The sequence below is a fragment of the Mugil cephalus genome, chromosome 6 (genome assembly GCF_022458985.1).
Source record: "Mugil cephalus isolate CIBA_MC_2020 chromosome 6, CIBA_Mcephalus_1.1, whole genome shotgun sequence".
Lineage (NCBI taxonomy): Eukaryota > Metazoa > Chordata > Actinopteri > Mugiliformes > Mugilidae > Mugil > Mugil cephalus.
This window is the reverse complement of record NC_061775.1, coordinates 3,778,484-3,803,814: the sequence shown is the minus strand read 5'-3', so window position 1 is coordinate 3,803,814 and position 25,331 is coordinate 3,778,484. Positions and strand designations below refer to the sequence as shown.

Genomic DNA, 25,331 nt, shown 5'->3' with positions numbered 1-25,331 from the left:
GCATACCCTACTGTGAATATATTCAGTGGCCAATGATACACTTCCTTAAAAGTAAAAAAGTAAAAATATAATATTTTAAAATACTCAGTTACAAATAAACTCCCCTTAATGTATATACAGAACACACACTGAGCAGAAAAAAAATTCAAACTTCTGTCAGGGTTTTATTGTTCTATTATTGGATTATTTATTTTATTTCAGCTAGTCGATAGTAGCTCAGTCTAAAAATTATAATTATGTGCTCTATACTGTATGTAAATCATCAAGTTATAACTGAAATTAAATGCATCTAAAGCACAGGTGTTAAACACCAGGTACAGGCAGCCCACCACATGGTCTAATTTGACCCGGAGTATGACTCTGCAAAGTGACAAAATGACATAGAAGACTGCAATTTTTCAATGAAATGACTGCTGTCACTAATTTTTCACACAGAAAGAGAAGAGTGACAAAACACTGAGAGAAAGGACTTCACATCAGACAGCCATGTGCCCAAATTGATATTTTTTAAATGGTAGTTTATTAAATGTAGCAATGATGCCTCACAGCAAGACGGTCTATGTTTGAATCCAACCAGGGCCTTTCTGTGTGGAGTTTGCATTTCACAAGTTCGTTAAATGCATCTCCTGATTTACTTGTTCTTATTTGCACAAAACAAATCAAAAAGCTGTAGTTATGCTATAGGTTATTATTCTATTATGTTCCTAGCCTACCAGTTATGATCAAATTGGGCTGCATGTGGCCCCCAAATTAAAATGAGTTTGATACCCATGATCTAAAGGATTTAATATTCTCTGTTAACTGATTATTTAATTGAGATAATTATGTGAAGATTATTTGCAAGAACAAAAAAATCACTAAATGAGTGTTAATCTTCAAACTTCACAATGAATGAGCTGCTTCTTCTAATCCTCTGATAACTCCACAGTACACGAGTGCAGGTGTAAAACTGGTCTTTTTTTTGCAGATTCAGGCAGACAGCCACAGAGAAGACAGTATTCATCAATATCTTTATTATTTACAATAGGCTTAACACTGATAAGCAGAACTTCACAGTAATATAACGTGAGCTTTAAATAAAAAAAAACACAAAATATATATTTTGTACAATAAAAAAGTTTATGTTAACATCTGCCATTTTTCATCCCTGTTTAGTTTCACATATTTTATTATGGTGTCTGTGTGTGTGTGTGTGTTGACTTTTACATTGCACTCATACAACTGAAGAAGTGGCCTTTGGTATAATGATGTGTACACACATTCTCCAGAGCTGTTCTCCGAAACAGGGAGATGTGAGAAAATGAAAAACAGATATGCAGGATAAATGCAGGCGACATAAATAAAGACAATGTAAAAGACTGAGAATGAGAATCTTCAAATATTAAAACAGCATTGGCCTAGATTTGAGATAATAGAGAAAATAAATCACAGTTGGTACCAAATTATTTCATGGACACTGTAATTGTGGATTGAATGTCAACACCTTTTATTTCTTTAAAAAAAAAAAAAAACAGTCCAGGCTAAAATGTGTATCTTTCTGGATGGTTACATTATTTTCTTTCACTATTTAATAAGGCGTTTTGGGAAATAAAAATAGTCAGAAACTCAAATGGAAAGAGGCCAGACTGGTGCTATTCATCAACATGAACTCTTCTGTGATCAGATTACGAGACAAAGCAGCAGCAAGGGTTTGGTGCAGCAGACCGGTGTGTTATTTTACTAGTGTGGCTGCACTAAAAGTGTTAATAGCCACGGATATGCAGTCTTAGTCACTGTTTTTTTTTTTTTTTTAAATATGTCATTTCAAAAAAGTGTACCATTCAATTTTGCATCCGATGATCAACTCCAAATGACGTGCATGCTGCGATGATAATCGTATCACGATCTCATGGAAAAGGAGACATAAACGTTGCCTGTTAGTGTTCCGCACATACATTTCTAAAAAGGCACCAAGAATCATGAAAAACAAATGTTACTTTACTCTCACAGTGAATTAGAATGAATACGTTTGTCTCAAAGCACCCTGTTTGGCAAGAAATTGGTACTTTATACTAGAGCCCGACCGATATTTCAATTGTTTTCAGTTAATTTGTTCAGCTGACATTGGCCAATCATAGAAACCTATCAGTATCAGTGTATAGGTAGGTAAATATGTTATTTATAATAGTGTAACCACAGAGTTTGTTCAGCTGAGCGCGCATCAACTCCTTTGTTTCAGTTACTGACTGCAGCAAAGGTAACAATGTGTCATCACAGCTGAGCAGACCGTGGATTACATCTCCTGCAACGATTCCACGCTGAGCCTACGCCACAGCCTACGATGTCGTGAGCATTTGTACTTGTACCTGGTGTCTCAGTAAACAGTAGCCTGTGGCTGGGAGCGAGCGGCTCACTGTGGAGTCGGAGCTAATGAACAGTTACTTTTATTGCAATCACCACTACACAGAAAAAAGAGAAAACGTATGAGATTACGCACGAGGCAAAAGGAGGCCAAACTATCCGCGCCTGTCCAGTCACTGGAAGACAAGGAAAAGCATTTCTGGACGAATCACAGTTGCTGTGGTCTGCATCTCTGTAAAAGGTACGCCGCCGGTGGGACGTGCAATCATTAAATAGTTAGCAAAACCCATTGCTGAGAAGCAAGTAAACAATGACACCGCAGTTTGTCCCATCTGTTTCCAGTATCGGTCGGGCTCTAACTCACTATGACACAGACTACCATCGAATGATGCACCACAGAAAACTGACAGATCAATCAAGTGTCAATAACAGGCATTTTGAAAGTGTTGCGGACCTGCAGTGTTAACAGATTTTGTAGTGTCCATATGAAACGTGTGTCAATGAACCAACGTGACTGAGGCTTAATCCAGTGTACATTAAGATGAAGGCAAACAAACGAAATGATAAAACTCTGTGAGCTGCGTGTGCTGTACACAGTTTTGCTTGTGCTCAGAAAACAGAGCAGCGATCTCTGGACTTAATTATTTAGTGTGACCAAAATTAAAGTATGGGCCAGTAATTGTAATAAAAAAAAAAAAAAACAACAACATAATAATAAATAAAAAAATATGGCACCTTAAGAGATTAAAAAGTCATGCGTCTGCATCTGAACCTTCGGCCGGGTTCAGAACGGAAGAATAATACATTCATAAAGCAGATATTCAGATCTGGGTGGAGGGGCCTCAGTCTTTGCAATACATCTCATCAGTCAAAAACATTGCTCTATATGCTGTGACCACACATAAATCTTTTGTTTCCTGGATATGAAATAAATCAAATATTTACATAACTTTTCTCTCAAAATAGGTCTGTGCTTTAAAAAAAACAATAATTTAAAATTCAAGTTCATACATAGACATTCTAAAAAGCATTTTACTTTGAACCAAATAATGTACAAATCGCTCATGTGCTGAAGACATACTGCAGTTTTGTTTGTTGAGAGATCAGTACTGTGTGATTAGTGTAAAGTAGGTCTCTGCATATTGCAGTGTTCTTACATCGAAGAATTTGAGGCACTGAAGCCACGACGAGGCTACAGGGAATCCAGCTCTGTCCATACTCAGAAGGACACTTATAGAAACACTGTCCCAGTTCACCTGCTCATGCGCTACCCTGTGCTCTCCCTCCCCTCACGCCACTTCTTTTACTCTCCGTCATACAAGGAAGAAATGTGGTGTGCAAAGATAACTGGACATAACTACTGAAATGCTTCAGGGCGCGAGGGATTGACCCCCCCCATTTATGTGGCACTGTGTTAAAACACGTCACGGAAGCGAGGACAAACGCTGTGCATATGAGAAGACACCCACATCCATTCATTCCGTTTCAGTATCGTGGGGAAACAAACAGATTCATGTAAATCTTTTGCAGATTTGATAAGCCTGCGTTTTGCATGACCGAAACGTGAACTTAACGTTTCGCTTGAGCCTATTTACACGCTTGTCAAATGCACGCAACTTGTAATTCATGCGAGTGATCCCTTCAGTCTGTCTCACCGTGGGTGGACGTGTGGGAATGTCACTGTCAAAAAAAAAAAAAAAAAGGTTGTCTTGCTGAAATCTTTGGACAGTTCCATCACACGAGTGAGGAAACTCTCTCTTTCTCTCCACAAAATAGAAATGTTAAATTGAGACCCACAAACCTGGATTCATACTGAATCGTCATGCTGCTCCAAGCCTTTATATTACATTGGGCTTAAAATGGCTTATGGTCACTTCACTCAGTTCCCCAGAGACAGAGCAAAACACGGAACAGCCAGCTGATGAGTCACATGTTTGTGAAACAAGGCTCCAGTTTGTTTGTTTTTTTTTTCAGCATTCTCAATAATGATGGTCTATGTGACTGACAGATAGGCAGAGCGAGCTTCGCCTGCTCTCTGGTCCGGCTACACACAGCTGACACACTCGACATTCATTTAAAAAGGAAGCCTCGGCCGCGGCCGGATGGAGACCTGGGGCGAAACATTTCATGATGAGACTTAAACCATTTAGTTTGGTATAACATTTCTCAGTATGTACAGTTTAGAGCAAAGTTAATGTTCACACTGGCATTTAATGAAACAGATTTTTGTAAACAGTAAAAAGAGTACATTGTGTAGTGATTTGATTGAGGTACTTTAGAGATTCGTCTCATTTTCGTCCCCCAGAAAGCTGTCGATAGAACCGGAAACCTAAAAAATAAGTGGGAATATAAGGGATCTGTCGGGTAGTTGGAGCTGACGATTTGTGTTGTCACAGTGGCTACCTCTGTACTACGTCACTAATCTCTTTAATACAGCCGTGTAGGTTGTCCAGTACAGTGTTGGACCCCACCCCGCCCGGCCCGCCGCCTCCTCCTCCTCCTCCTGAGGCCCTCAGTTCCTGCAGGCTGAGCTCCAGCTTCCCCACTGCCTCTCGAAAGGCAAATTTGTTCCTCATCTGAGGGATGCAGTCCACGTAACCTGAGCAGTAGTCTAGCAGCTGGTGGCCAGCGTCCAACACCTGGCTGCTGGAGGGGCTTTCGGAGCTGGCGTGGAGAGCGCTGCTCAGGCACTCGGCGCACTCCAGCAAGGCCTCGCGGCTGACCCGCTCCAAGGGCACCCGCTCCACCTGCTGCCGGGGCCTCCGCGGGGGCACTTTGGAACCAGCGTGCGAGGAGGCAGTGGTGGTGGCTCCGTTGGCCATTTTGGTGGGGGTCGTGTTGTTGGTGGTGGCGGAGGAGGAGGAGGAGAAGGAGGAAGAAGATGCAGGAGGCACTTGTGGTGGTGGCACTGACGGTCTGCCTGTCGTCGCTCCTCCTGACATTCGCCCCGACCGGTGGCTTTTCAACGTGTCTCCGTTCACTTCCACCGGCGCTCCTCCAATCTGCTCCTCTCCGTCGCCGCTGTACGAGTGCTGCTGACCGCGAAGAGTGGGGGGAGGGGGAGGAGCGCACTTGGGCTTGACAAGTCGTGGCCGGTCCCGGTCTGCCTGGTGCTCGGACAGCAGTTTAAAGCGGTTCCCCTGAGAGTCCAGGCCGACCAGGTGCACGTCAGCCGGGCTATGCTTCAGTGTGGGGGAGATCAGAACCGGGACTTTGTGGTTGTGAGTTGGCGCGGCTGTTGCGGCCGACGACGCACTCGAGCCGGACGTTTTAGAGGGAGACGACCAACTCTGCTGCCTGTCCAGTCCTCCGCTTTCCTCCCTAGCCTCCCTGACCCGCGACAGACTGTCCGATTCCCCCAACTCCCCCCCAACCCCTGGCGCCCTCATCCCTACAGCAGTTCCCCGGGGTAGTAGCTTGGCTTTGGGCCTTTCCCTGATCTGTGCCGTCCCCTCGTCCATCCTCCTCAGCAGGGTCTCTGAGGGGCGTGCGGCCCCGTTCTCCGGCTGGGAGGTGGTGGAGGAAGTCCTTTCCAGAGGGGGTTTAGCACTACGGTTCCTGGGTAAAGTCAGAGCCATACGCTCTAGGTCTGGCAGCCCAGATGACATTGAGGAGGTAGAATTGGACCTAGGGAAGGGTTTAGGTCCCCCAACTATATTTCCACTCTCCTCTGAAGAGGCCGTCTTTCCTGTCCGTAACCCTAGGGTCTTTTTGATGAGTCTCGGGGTAAAAAAGCCAGCCAGCCCACCCCAACTGCTGCCACTTGTCACTTGTGAACCGAAGCCTCCACCGGACGGTTTCTGTCCAAAAGCGGCCCCACAGCAGCGGGACTGCGTCTGGGTAGGTTCCCCGTGGGAGTGGGAAGGAGAGGGCGAAAAACCACCCAAACCGTCCGACTGGGGCACCGGAGGAGGAGCGCAGAAATCAGCCGTGGGCTCGTATTTCTTGTGGGGCTGCGTCTCCATCTCCCGAAAAGAACTGCTCCTCTTGGGTGGCGTCGGGAGGTTCTGTTGGAGCTGAGAAGACGAGGAGGAGGAGGAGGATTTCTTCTTGATGAAGGAGCTAAAGAAGCCCGTCTTGCGGTCGCGTGTGAATGTGCCCATATCCTGTGCGTCGTCTAAAAGGTTGCCGGGAGATTTGTCTCGAGGCTGCTGCTTTCTGGGGAGAGCTGGGGAGCTTCCTGATCGGCCGTCCCCTCCTAGTAAAGTGGAGGCCCAGCCTGGAGAGAGGGGAGAGGAGTGGATTATAATCATACAACAGAGCGACACGTCCATTAAAACAAACAGATAATGAAGACTCAACGAGGTTAGCCTGAGTTCTTTGAGTCTCTGAACATGCTCACCTATACACTGATGTCACTTATTATATTTGACAGCTGCATATTGTGGTAATAAGATGCATTATTTCATCGCTCTCTCTCTCTAAAAGCTGTTCTTTTCTCCTGTGGGACTCATGAACAGGAACAAAGCATTTCAGGAAGGTGAATGGAAAGCTTGAGTCCACGCCAGTTACGCACAAGCACACAGTAATTCAATGATTTACAAGTTTCTCTTATGAGAGATGGGATAATGAATACACTTCGGGGAAATGATGACAACACACGCCAAAGGGAAACTGAGCACACTTGGAAGGCTGCAGCATTACTGCGCTCAAAGAGTAAGATTAGTTTTTTTTTTCACACTTCTGCCGACCGAATGAAGAACAATTTAACTGACAAATCAACTGAGAATGATGGTGAAGAAAACTGACAAAACTAATCCATTATGTGAATTTAATAAGGGCATGTATAAATGTATAAATGCAGGGAGGCTAACCACAAAATTCCTAGTAATTTTAATTTATATGAAAATATAAAAGCACTCAAACAAGACTCTATTTATTTAGATGTTAAGGATGATTATGACAAAGTCCTTGTAGCCTCATTGTTTTCTTCTGTGGTTTTTCAGGCACTGACCCAATAAAATAGTTTTTTTAATAATGTTTTTTGTGCTTTAGGACTTAGTGAAACGTTTTGCATGCATCATTTTATTGAATATATGAATTGATGAACTCTATGTTTTCATTTATTAGTCAATACTTGAGGTCAAGAACCAACAAAACAAAATTGACAGAAGGGGTGTTTTTTTTAAAAAAAAAAAAAAATCAGACAAAAGTATACAATCTATTTTACAGCAACAAATATATATATATATATATATATATATATATATATATATATATATATATAATATCAAACAAAATATTTGACATACAGCAAATAAATGAGTGAATACTTAAGACAGCAGACACATACATTTAATATTGGTGTTAGAAATCATGTTGTCAGGTATCTACTAGGATATGGAATTAAAGCAACAAATAGGACAACAAAGATGAGTAAAATGTGGAGAACATAAATACAAAAAAGAAAACTTTCTATATACAATGTGTCACCGTCAAGAAGCAATGGTTTAGTGTACCATCAATATACTTGGCCGTGATTGAGGTATTATTGATCACATTACTGCATTATGTCATTATGAGTAGCTCAAGGTATTTTAATGCTTTTGTAATGCTGATGCTTTATAATGTACACTGTACACGGAACTAGTGGATTATGTGGAGCCTGAGTCAAGAGTGAAGAGGTTGACTGGAATGACAAACGCTGACTCAGTATAATATACAGTAGAGTCATTCCGTGGAGACAAAGGAGGACAATGGACCATCCTAATAAATGTAACTAATGTTTCTTTTGTGTCCATTGTCCCTGGGTACCACACGATGAAGTTAAAGATGGCACACACACTAGTATTTCTAGAATTCTTTTATTGTTGATTATTTAAATGTTTGTGGAATACATGTTTATTTTGTGTCTGGACTCGTGTTTTATGCTTCGATTATAGATTAGTGGTACTTGTAATAGCTGGAAGTCAGATACTTTTTACATTAATTATTGTAATTAATGTAAAATTAATGTAAAATTATTGTAATAGTTGAACCACTATTGTATTTGTTGACCAATGTGTATGTGTGACTCTTTCAGGCTGTTCTTGTAGGAACTGCTGGTTGATCAAAACTGTGAAGAGCAGTTGCTTGCAGCAGAAATCATTTGGAAAGGAAAATCATAGCCCTTCTTTTCAGGCGGCGGGCTCGGCGGCGCTGCAGTTGTTTCTCCAAATCGGTGTCGTCCGGCGTACCTGCAGAACCATAAATCGATGCACCCGACTGGTTGGTAGTAAGGTGGGCATGCCCGGCTGTACCTGAGTGACTGTGCGTGCTGTGGTCGCTGCGCCCGTCCAGTCCACCCTCGATGTTTTCCTTGTTTTCTGTGTGCTTGTGGAGTATGCGGGATTTGGAAGGCAACAGGGGCATGTCGTGACTAAAAGAATGCAGTGGTCCGCAGTGACCAGAGGAAGAAGTCTTACAGAGCTCCTCTGCTACCTCTGCAATGTCCAAAGAAGAAAATACTGAGCTCAGAGGAGCAAAACAGAAATCCAACAAAACGTGTCGTATATATTTGCATAAAATCTGCATCGTGTCATTACATGACTGGTTACAACACATGGTTTCTGTCTGCCCAACAGGCAGTTGATTTGCCTGACAAGGTTAAAGTCAACCAACAGCTGAGAATAACCTACATGTTACTGTACCTTCAGAAATGCTGGAGTCGTGGAACATTGTTTCGAAGGCTTGGTGGATCTCTGCAAACGACGGCCGATCTAATGGGCTCCACTGCCAGCCTGAAAAGACAAAAAGACAAAAACATGCGGTTAGAAGTGATCCAGTCTGTAAAGACTCCTTTCACTGATGTTGACAGAACTATTTCTACACTTTTTAAAACCTGTGCAGTGAACCTCAATAAAATATGCGGCACAACCTAATGGTAAAGAACTGGTAAGTAAGACAGCTGGTACTCACATGCCCTCATTAGTTCATAAACTTTTGGGGGGCAACCTTCCGGTTGCTCCATGCGATAACCCTTCTCCAGGAGATCGTAGACCTGAGACAAATCAATGCCTGGGTATGGAGACATGCCATAAGTGGCGATTTCCCACAGCAGCACTCCAAAAGCTGTAGGAGAGAAGCATTTCCATCAAACATGAGCACACTGGAAATGAATTCAAGTAAGCAAATAATAATCAAATAAGCCCATATGTAGCTCACCCCAGACATCAGACTTGATGGAGAAGGTGTTGTAGGCGAGGCTCTCCGGTGCAGTCCATTTGATGGGAAACTTAGCCCCAGCATGGGCAGTGTAGGTGTCACCAGTCATCAAACGGCTCAACCCGAAGTCAGCCACCTTCACAACATGATTTTCTCCGACCAGGCAGTTCCTCGCAGCAAGATCCCTGGGGGCCCAAGCAAGGAGGACAGAGGAAAAAAGACAAATTAGATGAATGCAAGGACACACATGCGTGTAAACATACAGTCAGACCTAAACAATCCCCCTACCTATGAATGAAGTTTTTCTTCTCCAGGTATTCCATGGCAGAGGAGATCTGTGTGGCCATGTAGAGCAGCACCACAGCATTCACCTCCTCCTTCTCACACTCCCTCAAGTAGTCCAGCAGGTTACCATGTGGCATGTACTCTGTCACAATGTAGAACGGGGGCTCTAATGTACACACACCTGTGGGAGAGGCAGCAATTCAATTCAGATGAGAAAACCACCAATTAATAAATGATACGGACAATGAGAGTTAATACAAATTATAATTTCTACATAACAGGACACAAACAATGAGATACTAGAGATACTGACCGAGTAGCTGAACGAGGTTTGGGTGTTTAACCTCTTTCATAACTGCTGCTTCTTTTAGAAACTCTTCCACTTCCATAGTGTCTTCCTGTCATTAAAGATGGGAAAAAAACTTTTATTAGTGAGGAGGGAAAGGCAACTTGCATTATCTCAGTTGATCTTGTGTCATACCAAAGTCCACCTGCAGGTGGAGCTCTATGACCATTTTCACCCATTCCTCATCATTAACCGCCTCTGAGGTGCATGATATTTTACACTTTGGCTGCCTACAAAAGATCCAATTATCTCTGTACAAGGGTTCAGTCTTACCTTTAGTGTTTTGACAGCCACTGTGAGGTTGTACTTCTTCCACACTCCCACGTACACCTCTCCGTACTGGCCTCCTCCCAGCTTGTGCTTCATGGTGATGTCTGTGCGCTCCATCTCCCACTTGTCATGGATGGGTGACACGCCGTACACCGTGGGCTTGTTACATTTAGGTGCGGGGTAGTGCAGTGTGGTGACCAGGCCATCGGGCACAGTGGAGTGGTGGTGGACCAGCTCAGCCAGAGTGGCAAAGCGGCTTTCAGACGTCACGTACACCTGAGGAGAAGGCGAAGGAGGGGGCAGACAAAGACGAAAAAAAAGTTTAGAAAGGGCAAAAATCATGCACAGACAAACACCTAAGTCAGGCGGTTCAATTTCACAAATAATGCTAAATTGGCAGACTCCTAAACTGGTCACGCTTCTACCTTTCCATCAGTGGCTGTATTGATCCGGTAGTGGTACACTCTGCCCTCATAGCGCAGAGATATGGACAGTTGTCCGGGGCTGCTCTCACTTTCCCGGACAAGAAAACTGCCATTTATGAGGGATGAGAGCAGGTACTCTGCAGCACTGCGGGAAACGGGTCCGTGGTACCAGCTATGCTTCTCCAGACTGTTGACTGGTGTGATGTAGTTGGAGGGCACCCAGCCCTGGCCGTTCTTAGACCGCACTTCACTCCACTCTCCATTCTGGTTGTAGCCCAGCACACGCAGCTTCTCACCTAGACACAGGAGGAAAGGGTTGAAAGATTATATTTAATGGCGCCAGAATGGCCTGGAGCTTAGAAAGACATGTGTTCACAGCTCTGATTCCATCTGCACTGCTCTACTGCTCTTTATAAACAGACCAGACAGTTAAATCAGACTTGAATAAAGTCCATTTAAGAAATTAAAATCATGGACTGAAACAGAAGATGTTTATATTTTATTTAAAGCTAATTCTGTTTCCTTTTAATTTACTTGGAGATTAACTTGGAGAGAACTTCCTCTAAGGATCACCACACTGAGATAATAACAGATACAATACAAACATTCATCTCCCAGTGAAACTACATCAAAAGATGTGGAACAATGATAGGGTTGGGTGAACAGCATATCTGCCATAGCAGGGTAGGCAAAACCATGCATGTAGTGACATGATCTGTTCCTTTGTGGCTTGACGTCAGAGAACAGAGGGAGTGGAGCCGCTGCCATGAAAACAACAACAAAACACTGAATGCACGAATCCTGTCAGTTGGATGGAAGATTGGAAGGAAAGAGAGCAAAGATAAAGGTAGTGACCTAGATATCAGTCTACCCATCTTCTATAGTGGCTTTCCTTCCTGCCTACAACCAGCATTATCTCACATTCTCACTCAGGTGCCACGTTTTACTCAGATCGATCCATTAATCTCCACCTTTCAGGAGCAATGGTGATGACACAGACTGTCACCAAAAAGAGGTCATTCACACCAAGAACTTTGGTGTATTCAAATAAAGTAATGGGAAGCGTTTTTGAGTCACTTGTGTCAGAGTAAGATGTGATGGTCCAGCTGTAGAAACAGATTATTGTTTTTTATAGGCCTATCACATACTGCACAACAGTTACAATCACTCACAATCAGGATTTTATAACTCGGGATATCAGAAATGAAACCCTTGGTCTCTGACGTCACACTGCAGCAAACACTGAGCCTGATGTAACTTTTTTGCAAGATGACAATTCAAACGTTTCTACTGTCAGAGCGGTCTGTGTTGGCATCCCTGCTGCACTGCTTTGACCTTATTCAAATTGCTGAAAGACGCAGAACTATTTTGTTTTGTTTTGTTTAAACACAGACCTAGACTATCTTGAGCTGCATAAAACTTTAAACTCTGAGAAATAGCAGCTACATGGATTGAGTAACAGACTGTTAAAATTAAGAAGTGGCATGTAATAAACACCTAACTGAAAGCGCTGCAGTAAGTCTAGTTAGTAAGACAACTGTGGCCTACCAATAAACATGCCACTACTAACCAAAGCTGCCATTCTAGCCATTAAAGCTTAACACGTGGTACTGGCAATCCGTTATATGGAGATAGTTATCCACATCCAGGCCACCAATCCACTGGTCTCCTCTGTGTCTGCATTCTGTGCCCTTAAGTTTCGTGGGAGTGGAAACACTGACTGCCTAGCAGCTTCACATTGGGAGCCACATGTGCTCGAAACGGGCCTGGCCCACCCTAGTCTGGCCTGGCACTGCGAAGAGACCGTGATTAGCCACAGACACTGGTCTGCTAAATCCCCCTCTGTGATCAGCCTATGCTTGTGGAGCTTATCCACCTGTTATTATCGTAGTCAAACCGATTTCACATTAATGCAGCATTTGAGACATGCTGGGGCGTTTCCATGCGACGGAGCAAAGAGCCGGACAGATAGGAAAAGTGCTGTGGAGCCTGGGAGCGCACATGTGCTCGCATGTGGGCAGGAATCTCAGATTCACTCCATGAGTCAGGGTCTAAACATCATTTCCATCCTGGGCAGCTGCCTTGGAAGTCTTAAAATGATGGATAATTAACAAAGTGCCACGTCTAATGTCTTAGATCGGTTGGACACATGTCCAAGGCTGTCTGAATAATATTATAAGGATATTTTAAGCTCATTACTCCAGGGACTTGACTGGTTAATGGGCTACTGGATGAAAGGGAAGGGGTCTGGACTGAGAAAACTGGAGATGTGACAAATAAGAAAACAGTCATTAACAAAAGATGGTGGTAATTCAGTCATACCGTCTGCATTGACTTCAGACAATCCTGTTAGAAGTTACAATACTATATTTTCCCCACTGTAACATCTGGCTTACATGCAGCATAAAGGAGGATATTGGGAGTGTGGATGGCTGACACTCCAATACTTACTGTTGTCACAGAGTATTGACACAACGCATTCCTTTGGGATAACTACACTAGTATCGGTGGTGACCTGTCAATCATTGGCCCTGACTGAGTGTTTCACCGATGACTCTCCACCTCTATTGCAAAAGTGTTAACAGTGCTGTTGAGGAAGGTGTGGCTGAGAGCAATAATGGACATGGATACACAAACTCTCACCACGTAGCTAAGCAACAACCATTAGATATGAAGCATGGAAATAACTAGAAAAGTTGGCCTTTCAGGCTTGTTTAAGCATATTTTTTTGTTCTAATGAGGCAGTTACTTCCTCTTTTTAATCCCTTGTCATTAATTACCTTTGGTGATGCTGAGGGTGTTGTCTCCACTAGCGACAAAGTCATAAAGTGCAACAAAGAGGTTAGGGTCGCTCTCGGCTGCCCCCAGTAGGTTTTCCTTGGAGCTCCAACGCACCGCCTCTGTCAGAGCTTCTGGAGGAAGAGCAGAAGTAAGTATCATGAAAACAGAAGATAAAATGTGAAGCTGGTAAATGAAATGAGCAATATCATTTAAATGGGTCAAAACCCGAGCTACGGCTACAAATTCTCTAGTCTACACAAAAGAAATCTGTTGACCGTTAATGGCCCACACTGGAAGCTGTTCTATCCAATATATCTAAACACAAACAGTACCTGGGCTGAGCAGCTGTCTAGTAGCAGGTCTGATGACCTCTAATAAGCTACACTTTTTCCAGAATTGTAAGAGTCCATATCGCAGACTATCTACCTGTCTGTCCAGGCTGAGTCCCCTGCCTGAACCCTGTGCGGCGAGGTTGGCCGCTCAGAGCACTCCATTCATCGTCAAAACTGCTGCTTGCCTGCAGGCACCGTATAAGCATCACTTTACACAATCTACTCTCTAAAGAGCACCGTCACCACTGGCTTCACACAGAGGTTTGCCGTGTCTAGCCTGAGCCAGGTAATATCTAAGGTGGGGGTGTATTTACCTGTGCGTAAATATGCAGAGAGAATGAGGGAGGAGCTACAAGATCCACAGGGTGTGAGCGATCTACACAGGATGTTACATGGCACACGCCCACAGATACACCGAGATGAATTAGTACGCGAGGAGCTAAGATGTACTCAACAGCTGCTGCCAAAGCCCCTGCATGTCTGGACAGCTGTTGAACGAGTGGGAGAGGATTGCACCAAAATGGAGGGTCACAACGGAGGAGAAGCACTGCAGTACAAGCAACTACAAGCAAACAGAAAAACTATCATAACCTTTATTGACCTTACTCAAAATAAGATAAAAAATCATGCCTCCATTCATTCTGCCAATACAAGGGCCTGGATTTGATCTCAAAACTATTAAAAATGACAGATGGATTCTACTTAAAAACACAATTATAGATACGATAATCCTTTAATTTATCCCTCAGTGATAAAATTAACACACATAAAAGTCAATTCAGTGTTTGTCAAAACTGTTTCAGGCTGTTCAGGAAGTTTGTAGAGGAACCTACAAACATTCCACAATGATTAACCTCTTGAATGATGGCAAGACAAGGAGACAAGTGATGCATTACCCCTATTTCTCAACACATGTGGTCTCCACAGGCTCCCACCTACACATACAGGTAAATGTTCAACAAAGAAACCAGTTGATTCAGAATGATTTCATCCATCAGAATTATTTCTATTCAATCTAACCTGATAATCCTGTCATGCTGTCTGAACTTGAACTATCATGGAATGAATCTGCTGTTGCTATTATCATTGACAACAAGATCAGGGTTTGGTAAATAATACCCGTGAGCGAGACAATTATTATTACTTTTTTTTTTTCATTTCACAACTATGATTCAGCTGTTAAAAAAACAAAACAACTTTTTATAAAGTCATGCTGCCAACATCAAATCAAGCCAACACATTTAAAAGCCACAGTAAAAGCTGGATCCTACAAACAGCTAATGAATGAACAATCAAACCCAGTTCAGAAGTTAACATTTCTTCCTAATTCAAATTAGAGAGTGTAAATATTTTATCCTGAGGCCATGATGAGTGAATCTGTGAAAATGATGTGAAGCCGGTTTGGAGCTTAGGTTGTCCTATTCAGATACAAAGGATAAATGAAGAAATGCATAGAGAAATCCAGCATTTCCATGTTGAGTCTACACCATGTGGCAGACACATGCCATATATCATATAGCCATATATCCGCAGGAGACATTCATCAAGCTTTGCAATTTATTCAGAGACACAACATAAAATCAAACCATAAATTTGACACTGTTCATTGTGTCATCTCTCCAGCATGTTACAACATCCACACACAAGATCTGCCCACCTTTGTTTTTGACCAACATGCACTGCAAGGCGGCAGTGGCTGTGACCTGGCTCAGCCACAGTTCCCAGTACATCTTGTGCTCCGCTCAGTTACCAGTCCCAGTATCCACAGAAACACAGTGGTTTTCTTGATCCGCTGAGCTGCCGAATAGTGGTTTTAAAGCCTGACTGTGTCTATGTTCACTGAAAAGTACATCGTCCTATCGAAAAAAAAGCATCACAGGCCAGTTCTCCGAGCCACCTTCTTCACTGTGAAGTACTAAACTCGCATGGCAGGCAGTTCTCAAGAGACCCCCCAGTCGCCCAAGACAAATTATTTACCCACGCTGTCTTTGAATGAAGCCGCCTAAACGTCTGACATTACAGCAGTGACCAGCAGCCTCCAGCTGAAAACTCCCTACTAGCTTTGAAGTGGCCTAACAGACTCAAGATTTCCAAGGTCCGTCTGCAGGGCACAGACATCCATGACTGATGTTCTCTGAGGTTTAAAGCACTGTAAAGGATGGCAGAGGGTGGGAGCAAAAAAGACGTGTGGTTGAGAAGGGGAAACACGTATGGAAGGAGGTTGGGGGGGTGTAGGGCAGAGTGCACGGTATGGAGGAAAGTTGAGCCGAATGTGACGTGTGAGCATGTGTGAGAGTGTGAGGGCTGGACCAGCGCTGGGGCCAAGAGCAGATGGCCGGTCTCCGTCCTCTGGGGAGGAGAGGTCCCACCGACCCACACCTTTCTACGGTGTCTGTGTGGAAATGTGCATGACTGCAACTGCTACAGCTCGGCCGAGCCAACTGTCAGAGCTGCTCCTCTTACATAGCTGCGTGTCATGTCACTACACTCAGGAATGTTTTTAATGAAATACTGATATTATGGCGTGCACATTCGTCTGGATTTGAGGAATCTCAATGCCAGGCAAACACGCGAAAGAAACTCCAACGCTAATTAGCGAAGTATTCCAGGGCTCACATCAAATAACCCATTTACATGAAATTGTTTTCATAGCGGGATACAGTTTCATTAAGTTGATCGAATTCTCAAATTGCTTCTAAATCCATCTTAAACCAGGCCAACAGCAAGCCACTGTTCTCAAACCTCATGTGCTGAAACTTTTGACTGAGGGAGCAGTTGGCCAGCGTGGGGTATGTCGTGTGCCCGTCCGGGTGCCTCGCGGTGTGTGTGTGCTGTGAACTGTAGCACATGTGCGCCCTGAAGAAACTATGGCTTTGTGTTGAGCAGGGGAAAGAGCGTGTTTGCAAGTCTGAGGGGCACGCCAGGCCTGCACCAGCAAGACAGCTGCGACAGAGGTGACCCTGGTCCTTTCGCACACATTACACGTAGACACACACATCCACATCACATACCCACACCAGGGGTGACACTATTTCTCTGGCTGTCCCAGCAGCTGTTTCGAGTGTTTGTGCCTCCGAATACGTATAAAGCTGCCGCTTCACCAAGCAACCACCTTATGCCAAAGTATTAAACAGCACAATAACATCACTTACACACCCCAATCAAAGACAATACTGATTGTATCTGAAGCCCATAGCCTGCGAGGTACAGCTGTATTTTTAGCTGCGGGAGAACAAAACATTGCAGCATGACTTCCAGAAATAACTCCACTAAGCACATGGCGATGGTGGTGCGGAGATAAACGGCTAAATGCCTGCAGGAAGTCCTAACAAAAAACGGAGACAATGCTGCGGATGAGATCCATGTATTGCACGTATGGTATTGCATAAGCCTATATGACAGGCCCGTTCAGATCCGGTAGCTTACTCAGAGAGATTACATGGATAACATGGAGGAGTCATGAATCTCTCAAAAGAGGATGGAAAATTAAATGGCATTCTACTGTATGTTGTAATAAGACTGGCTTTTCAAAATCTTCTGATATTCACTTAAAATCACCCAGAGCTTCACCAAAGCCACAATCAGCAAAGGGTCTGTTTCATGCAGACCATCTCATCAACATCCCTAAAGTCTGTGATATCAACAAGGCAAATATGAGGTTTATCAGATCAGATACAGAAGTACTGCACCTAAGATTGATCAAGAAACAAAACAGAAGAGACTTCTATGTCCCAGCTAACAAGAGCTCTGCCTTTCAGGAAAGACAAGATCAACTGAATACTAAAGACAGGAGCATTAAACGCTGCAAATATTAATGATTAGTTGTTCAAAAGCAAATTAATACACAGAATAGTTCCAACCCAAAATAACAAACACTGCTTCCAGCGGCTCACTATTGTGAACTGAATCTCTTTAGGTTTTGGACCGCTGACCGACAAAAATAAAAAAAAATGATCTCAACACGTGTTGGCACAACACAATACTCAAAATACTCAACAGTACGACAAAACCACAGCCTCCAAAATGAAAACTGTTGAATCAACATCTCTCTCTGTTATTTGAAACAAATGCTGAACGCCACAACCTTCACAAAGCCAATATTCAGATCGGACTTTCGAGGAATGACGTATGAGTGCATCTCTGAGCACAGGATCAGTCAAGATAAATCACTGCCAGTCTCTTTTTAACACATTGGCGACACTTTTTAAAAGCAAGACGTCCACATTTTGAGAAGCAGTCAAGAGGTTCCCTGGATGAAGAGGCCAGTCAGTTGTTGTTCATGAGGACTAAACAAAGGACAAAAGCCTCATTAATGTCACATCACAAGTGTGTGTGTGTGTGTGTGTGTGTGTGTGTGTGTGTGTGTGTCTGTCTGTCTACAGGCCAGGAAAACACTCCCTCGTTTCTGAAGACTTCAAATTTATGATGTGAAAAACACCGAGCTTTCTAATATCAGTCATCCACTGAGAAAGGAGCCATTATATAATCATGCACATGTATTCACTTGTGTTGCGCTACTGTTCACGCCTGTTCTCACCTGGACATTTTTTTCTCTGACACACACAGTCCGCTGCCGGGAACGCCTATAACTGATCTCAATTAAACCCTCATGTCTGCTGTCTACACACTACAATTAGGGAGTGAACATGCATCTGCCTGGGCCTGAGGGGCAGTGGATCATTCAGGAATGGAGAAGAATGGAGCCCTAACCCACCCTGACCCTCTCAGGGCTTGTTAGGGGTTAATAATGGGCTCTAAGTGCTTCCCCGAAGGTGAGGCTGGCAACAAAGCTAAGTGCTACTTTATGTGACAGCAGAGAGGATGAGTGGCATGTGATGACTTCAAACAAACATTATCCACACTGCACATGGTGTGCTTAATAAACAAGGCAAATGATATGACCTGATAAGTCATCATGGTGTATATTTGTAATAGATAGAAACAAAACAGAAGCCAAAGCCATCAGGGCTTTCTGACCTGTTCCATGAAGAATTAAAAATAAAATAAGTTAAAATAAAAATCAAAGTGCGCATTAAGGTCATTGGCAACATTGAGTTATCTGTGGATGATGTAAAACGTCTGGCCACCAAGGTGTGTTTATGTTGCACCCCAAGTAAAGAGGCGTGTTCGCCACATCCGATCTGTTGTCGGTTTTAAACTCCCTGGCTACCACCTCCTTTCTTCTCTTCGTTCTTTGCAGCGAGGGTTTACACAAGAAGCTGAGGACTCATCTTGACGTCTGAACAGCTCATCTCTGTGTGGTGTGGTTAAACCTTGTCAGGGTGCGAATTTAAGCTGCTTTACGCTGACTCCGTTTGGAGAAGTGACTGGAGCCAGGAGGGGATATTTTACTTCCCTTTTTATGTTCAGATGGCAGCTATGCCTTTGGCTACAAAACAAACGCAAATGAGATTTCACGTACAACGCAGAGCGTAGGCTTCACTTCTTTAGATTGCTTCTTTATTCATTTCATAGTGTAAACTAACACAACTTTGGACCAAGTCCTCTCAGATTATGCATCACACAGGATATTTGAGGACAGCAATGCCCCAGGGCGCCCAGATTAAAGGTCTCTGACTGACTGGTCCGCGGGTGGCCGATTACTATGAAGGAGCAGATCTGGCTTGATAATCCTCAGTAAGAGTCGCAGCACATTCGAACTTAAAGGCTGCAAAGAAAGTGTATCTGCATGTACATGCTTGTGTGAATGCCTACATCGAGCGTGTGCATATTTCTAGCCAAGTCTCCTGCCTGCAACCTAGAAGATAAGCAGCAGCGATAATTCAAGGAACAGAGGACGCATCCTGGAAGCGAATCAACGCTTAACAGGCTTGGCACAGAGGCTGCTCCCCTTTCTTACCGCGTATCTAATTTTTTTCCCCATTGCCGCTTAAGAGTGATAACTGTGATTTCACTGGCTAAACCGTCCAACAAAGTTTAAAACATTTGGTGTTTTAAAGCCAACAGATGCCAGGGATGGCTTCACCATCTGCACAGCCAATCACTCACTGTTCTGATTAATCCTCACTCTTTAATGATAAAAGCTATGGAGACTCAAGGCCAAGGAATAAAAAGTAGGACTGTGGTTTTGGGAAGCGTAGAACATTGACTGGTAGCAGATGCACAGGCTTAAGACTGCAGTTGGGAGCCGAGGTACACCGACACAAAAACGTGGGGGAAAAATATACGCAGCTCTTAATATCTAAAACTTTTCAAAATCTCCATTAATTATTTTTTCAGTTTCATAAAATATGATTACTCGCATAGCCAATTAAATTTCAGAATTGCTGTTGCCTCCTGTGGTAACAGTTTATCGCATGTTCGTCACAAAGCATTAGGGATTGATGGGTATTTTATAGATTTGGGACTGACGCTGGGTTCAGCAGAGGTCACAGCTCTAGACAGGCAGATGTGGTCAAATGCAGTGGCTGATAGCAGAGGCTCAGTCTGCGAGATAGAAGGCTTTGCTAGTTAGTCGTAGTTCAGGGCACAGGCAGAGCGAGATATAAATTATTTAACACACAACCATTAAAGAGTGCACAATGGTGCGTGCAGTCTTCATAAACCACGCATAGTCGTGTTAAAATTATCTACGCAGGAACACTCTGCTCTCTCTGCTTCCAACATGTCCATCACATCACACTTATTGCCAAGTGTGAGATAATCAGTCAGACTTTCAGATTTGCCCCAATTTCTAGCTGGTCTCATTTAGAGGAGGTGTGGCCACGGCTCCTCCTAGTGGTTAATGGCAGTCATTAGGAGTGTTTAGGAGCTCCTTTTTATCAATATATCATCTTTACGCCAAGATATTATCTTTTAAATCTCATTATAATCTCACACATAGCCGCTAAAGTGTCTGAATCTTCTTTCCTCCGATACTGCACTGGCTGTGGCGATACTTATCCTGGTTGCTGGGGTTTTAGCACATGGAGTCCACAGAAAAGTGGATTTGTCTCTAATCTAATTTCACCCGTGATGCAAATCAGCTTAGGTCCTTGAATCCTGGATCCAGGAATCTCTCTTCTCCCCTGGGCAGCTTTAAGAGTGCTGCATTTTAGTTACAGCTGGCTTTATGTTCATCATCAGAACTGGAGCCAAAAAATACTCCAATCCACTCATCTGCCCCAATTTCTCTGATCTGTTTAGCGCAGAAATAGATAAGCCCATTGCTTTGTTGGTTTTATGAAAAGAATATTTGCCAGCGCTCTGTTTTTATGCTGTCAGTACACTGATCAAGCCAACTCACTGAGAATATTTACTCACAAGCTGTAGGTTTCATTTAGGAAAGGAAATGTAAAGGTGACAAATACTGGAGAGCAATAGACTGTAGCAGAAATGTCATTATTGAGGATAGTCTCTCAGCATGTTCACCACTTCAGCCTTCAATAGCAGAGGACTCTCCTCACTGCTGCAATGCATGTATCAGATGAACCCACTGCAGCGATGGAGATCTCTGAACTCCTGACGAGGCTCAAAGTATGGAACCATCGATACTGCAGCCACTGATTCTGTCTTGCCAGTTACCCTTGATTCAGCTCAGGGGCTGTGTCCTCCTTGTCCGTCCTTGTTTAGCTCAGTGTTTTTAAAGCTGCCTGGTGGGGTTAAGTGCTGTCTAGGTGGAAGACAGGGATGCAATATTAGTGATGAGCTGATGCAAACCTGGCCAGGGGACAAGGGCTAACTCACCTTGTGTGAAATAGAGAAAGACAAAAATAGCTCAAAGCTGGAATTTACAGGAAATCATTTTTACCAAGAGTCCAACAGGCAAGGCATAGTATCAGCCGATTTACACCAATGGCTTCCAGAAAAATTTGTCGCCCAAAAGACGCTGCTGTAGTCTCAGGCATACTAAAAGAAACTCAAACCATGTGCAAACCCACTGATCCAAGAAAGACAGGTAGCAACACAGCACAGACGCATGAGATCAACAGACATTCCTCATAGACTGGTACCTTTCAATTACACCAAGAGATTAAGATGAAGAAAATGCTAGTCTGTTATAATGGTTAGGAAGCTCGGTTAATACAACCACCTTGTGCATATCAATGTATCTGAAACATACACGTAAAAGCAACTCTTTTGCCCACTGGCTGACTCGCAACAACTACTATGTGACTATGTTTGCATGTATCACAGCACTGCAGTTGACTTCTGTGACATGTAATTTACAAGCATGGGACGAATACAATCCATTTTCACTTTCACTTGACAAACCTAGTAACTTCAAAGTGTACTGTCAAACAAACCTCATCACCTCATCAGTCTAGCCAACACCAACTCTGAGCAGAGACTTGGTTAATTGACTGTATAGTTACATTTCAAGCAAATCAGTTACGACGACTGAATGATCTGCTTGCCCATATATTTAGTTATACGCCATACTATGCAATTACACTCTTATTATACACTTGTTGTGTGGCTTTTGGTCAAACTAAGTAGAAACTGCAACATATATTTCAGCCAGTAACTTGTGGTTGTGATTTACTGACATTAAGAAACTTCCCAAAGCACAGTGACGCGTAATGAAAATATTTCCTAGGTAAAACCCAAACGGATACCAACTTACTTGCAATCAAAACACCCGGTTTTCAGCCACAAACACGTGTAATATAATGCTGCCTCATCATTGCATAAACAGACGAGAAGTAGAAAGCTCGATTTTCAGTGGAAGACTGAGAGCACAGTCCCAAGCGTCGCCACTTAAAGAGTCTTTGTTCTATTATTGTGTGCTTTGAAGAGTAGCAGTCTCTCTGCAGAGTGGCTGTGTGACTGCATCCTGGATGCTATAAAAAGGCTACTCCTGCCCCGACATCGGAGAGAACAGACCAGTGCAGACAGTGAGCGCTGTTGCACTTAGTGGGACTGTCTGTCTGTATATGCACTTCAAGCTGAGGGCTGTTACTTTTAGGATGTGAGAGCCAGGAATTGAAAATGCTTTCCATTCCCAAAAGGTTGCACCTTCTGTGTGTCCCTGCTCGCTTCAATGGCGGGGTAGTTGGGTCTGGGACATCAGTGGAAACTAGGCATGTTACGCCAGTAGGTTTACATCTATGGAGCAAATGTAAAGTAGCCATTTACTGGAGGACACATCCTCAACCATCCTGCCAAGATTACACTCAGATTTTACAGGCATTAGGGTAGCAAATGTGTGCGAGTATTAAGAGGCTCTACTTAAATAAATTGCCTGATGCTGGTTAGATATTCGATCATCTCCATTAACTAATTACCATAAAGTCAGATCAGCCATTGAATTATCAGAAGGGAGAAGGCAAGGAACAACTAGGCATGACATTTCACCGTGGCTCAAAAGGGCAGAGATACCGAAGGTATGCGTGCAGATATCAGTATGAATGCATAGCTACTGGAGTGAGGCAAAAACATGGGAGATGGATGACGTGACGCTGAGTCAGTTGACTGACACTGTTTTTCCTGTAGGACCCCTAACCCATATTTTTATGTAATACAAGAGTAACCTCACCACAGTCTTCTGTATGAGAGGACAGCTATTCATATATAAAAAGATAAGCATGTGAGAGCAGCTTTAAATGTTGATGACTGCATGAATCATATGATGACAGAAGGTGACTTAAATAATTCACATAGATTTCCCATGGGATCAAAACTGTGCAGTCAGCCTGCTGAGTGTGGTGTAACAGTAGACATTATCAGACAGAGGATGTAAGTGAGCATGTGAAAGCCACTAGGTATTGTAATGTGAGCCTGTGGTGGCTGCTGTAGGGAGTTAATGGAGTGGAATGGTTAGTCAAGCTCCGGAGGCAAGAATCACTGTTACCAAACCCAGTATCACGAAGAGGCGCCTGATAAGAGGACAACTTAACTAGTCAACCCCCGGCTATGAACCTCCAAGAAGAGCAAACAAGACTCTTCCTCTTTTCAAAAACATAGTGCCTCCTTTTGGGATCATTAGGTCACATGCAGCACATATGGTATGCTCCAACACACACTGCTGTCTTGGTGTCAAATCGGGGCAATTTCGCTATGGCTTGTTGTTCCTGAATAAGCTTCCTCCTGATTGCAGATACAGACAATTAATATTAACACAAAGTAGGATCAGAAAGGCATGGAGAGCTAATGTTGGTTGGTATGGCTATTTCCGCTAACGCGTCGTTGTCAAATAGCATGGACTCGGCTAGCAAACGCTAATCAGCAGCAAACAAATATAAACTAAAAGCGGACTCTCTCGTCGATGCTTTTATAAATGTGGATATCTCCTTACCCGAATGCTTCGTGAATATATTGATCCCTGGGTCGGGCACGTTGACTGCACCTTCCCTGCCTGGCGGTGTCCCGGTGCTACTGCCGGGTTCTCGGGGTCTTCTCCCGGGGACGCTCCCCCGGCTCCCCTTTCCTTGGTGCGGTTGGGGCGCGTGGGGCTGTGGTGGCTGGAGTCCGGCCGATGTACCCTCACCGACGCGGCCTACCTGCTGTCCCATCCCGGTAGTTTGGCGTGAGGACGTTTGGGACGAAGCGAGCAAACCCCCCTGCGCACCTCTGGTTCACATTCCCCCAAGCTGGAGCGGCCTGGCCCGAATACTCTTCCTCAACCCCCTCCCCGCAGTCCTTCTGCCGAGCTAACGCTGACTAGCCCGTATTAGCTCGCTAGGCTAGCCCCTTAGCTAACGTTAGCAGCTATGTGTGAAACCCACCCACCCTGCCTTTAACGAGAAAATCACAGCCCCGGCGTGTGACAGCGTCTCTCCCTACCCGGCTGACCCAGATATTATCCGAGCAGTGATCAATAGTACCCGACCCGCGAGGTTCCGTTAAACGGGACCTATTCAGAGTGGTTTCGACGTCGTCCGGCCGCTGCGCGCCCCCTCTGACGCCGCCATCTTTGCCGCAGAACAGAGGATGTGTTGCACAAGGCGGGGGGTTCGCCTCGATCCCCTGTCAGCGTGATCCTCCACCTCACCAGCAACAAACATACTTACAGAGCACCCGAAACGGCGGACCGGGTCTGATTCTGACCCCACAATCCTGGAAGAAAAATTCATAAGTGTAACCTCTCAACACTGTATCACAAATCTGATCATACTGAATAATTAACGCATGGCTAGCTTTTATTTAAATGAGACCCCCTACTATAAAACTTTAACTATAAAGTAGGTAATTGATTTCATAAACTAAAACTACTGGATTGATATCATATAGACTATAAAAAAATACACAGGTACAGATATCAATTAGGAACTATTGTGTCAACCACGCGGTAAGGCAATTAACACACCTCATTTGTGTAACGTTAAGAAAAACATTTTTTTCTTGCTTTTCATTTGAGAGACTTTAGACGAGAGTAAAGATGCGAATACAGTGACTGAAATGTTTGACAGTAGCTACTTAAATTCAATGCATCACTAAAAGATATTCATTGTTGTTGAATTGGCGCAT

At 43.8% G+C, this 25,331-nt stretch overlaps 1 protein-coding gene across 4 annotated transcripts; it reads right to left on the bottom strand.

Annotated features, from left to right (window-relative positions):
- Positions 1–991: 991 nt before the first annotated feature.
- Positions 992–24,812, bottom strand: abl2 (c-abl oncogene 2, non-receptor tyrosine kinase). Of its 4 annotated transcripts, none has more exons than XM_047587189.1 (11): positions 24,160–24,812; positions 13,590–13,721; positions 10,810–11,105; positions 10,388–10,660; positions 10,082–10,166; positions 9,772–9,949; positions 9,484–9,668; positions 9,238–9,390; positions 8,970–9,059; positions 8,580–8,762; positions 992–6,559 (listed from the first exon to the last, which is right to left on the bottom strand). In XM_047587189.1, exons 1-11 carry the CDS (start codon positions 24,374–24,376, stop codon positions 4,740–4,742), a joined length of 3,612 nt encoding a protein of 1,203 aa, XP_047443145.1. In that variant the 5' UTR covers positions 24,377–24,812; the 3' UTR covers positions 992–4,739. The 4 variants fall into 4 exon arrangements, with proteins under 4 accessions (XP_047443145.1, XP_047443146.1, XP_047443148.1 ...); XM_047587190.1 differs by having other exon boundaries at positions 13,590–13,718; XM_047587192.1 differs by lacking the exon at positions 24,160–24,812 and adding an exon at positions 14,017–14,500 and having other exon boundaries at positions 13,590–13,718.
- Between the last annotated feature and the right edge of the window lie 519 nt (positions 24,813–25,331).

Coding starts and splice junctions, on each gene's coding strand:
- abl2 (XM_047587189.1), bottom strand. CDS start 24,376: ATGGGACAGCAGGTAGGCCGCGTCGGTGAGGGTACATCGGCCGGACTC. Junction 10,661..10,809: donor ATACAGCCACTGATGGAAAG/GTAGAAGCGTGA, acceptor CCTTCTCCTCAG/GTGTACGTGACGTCTGAAAG. Junction 10,167..10,387: donor TGGCTGTCAAAACACTAAAG/GTAAGACTGAAC, acceptor CTTTAATGACAG/GAAGACACTATGGAAGTGGA.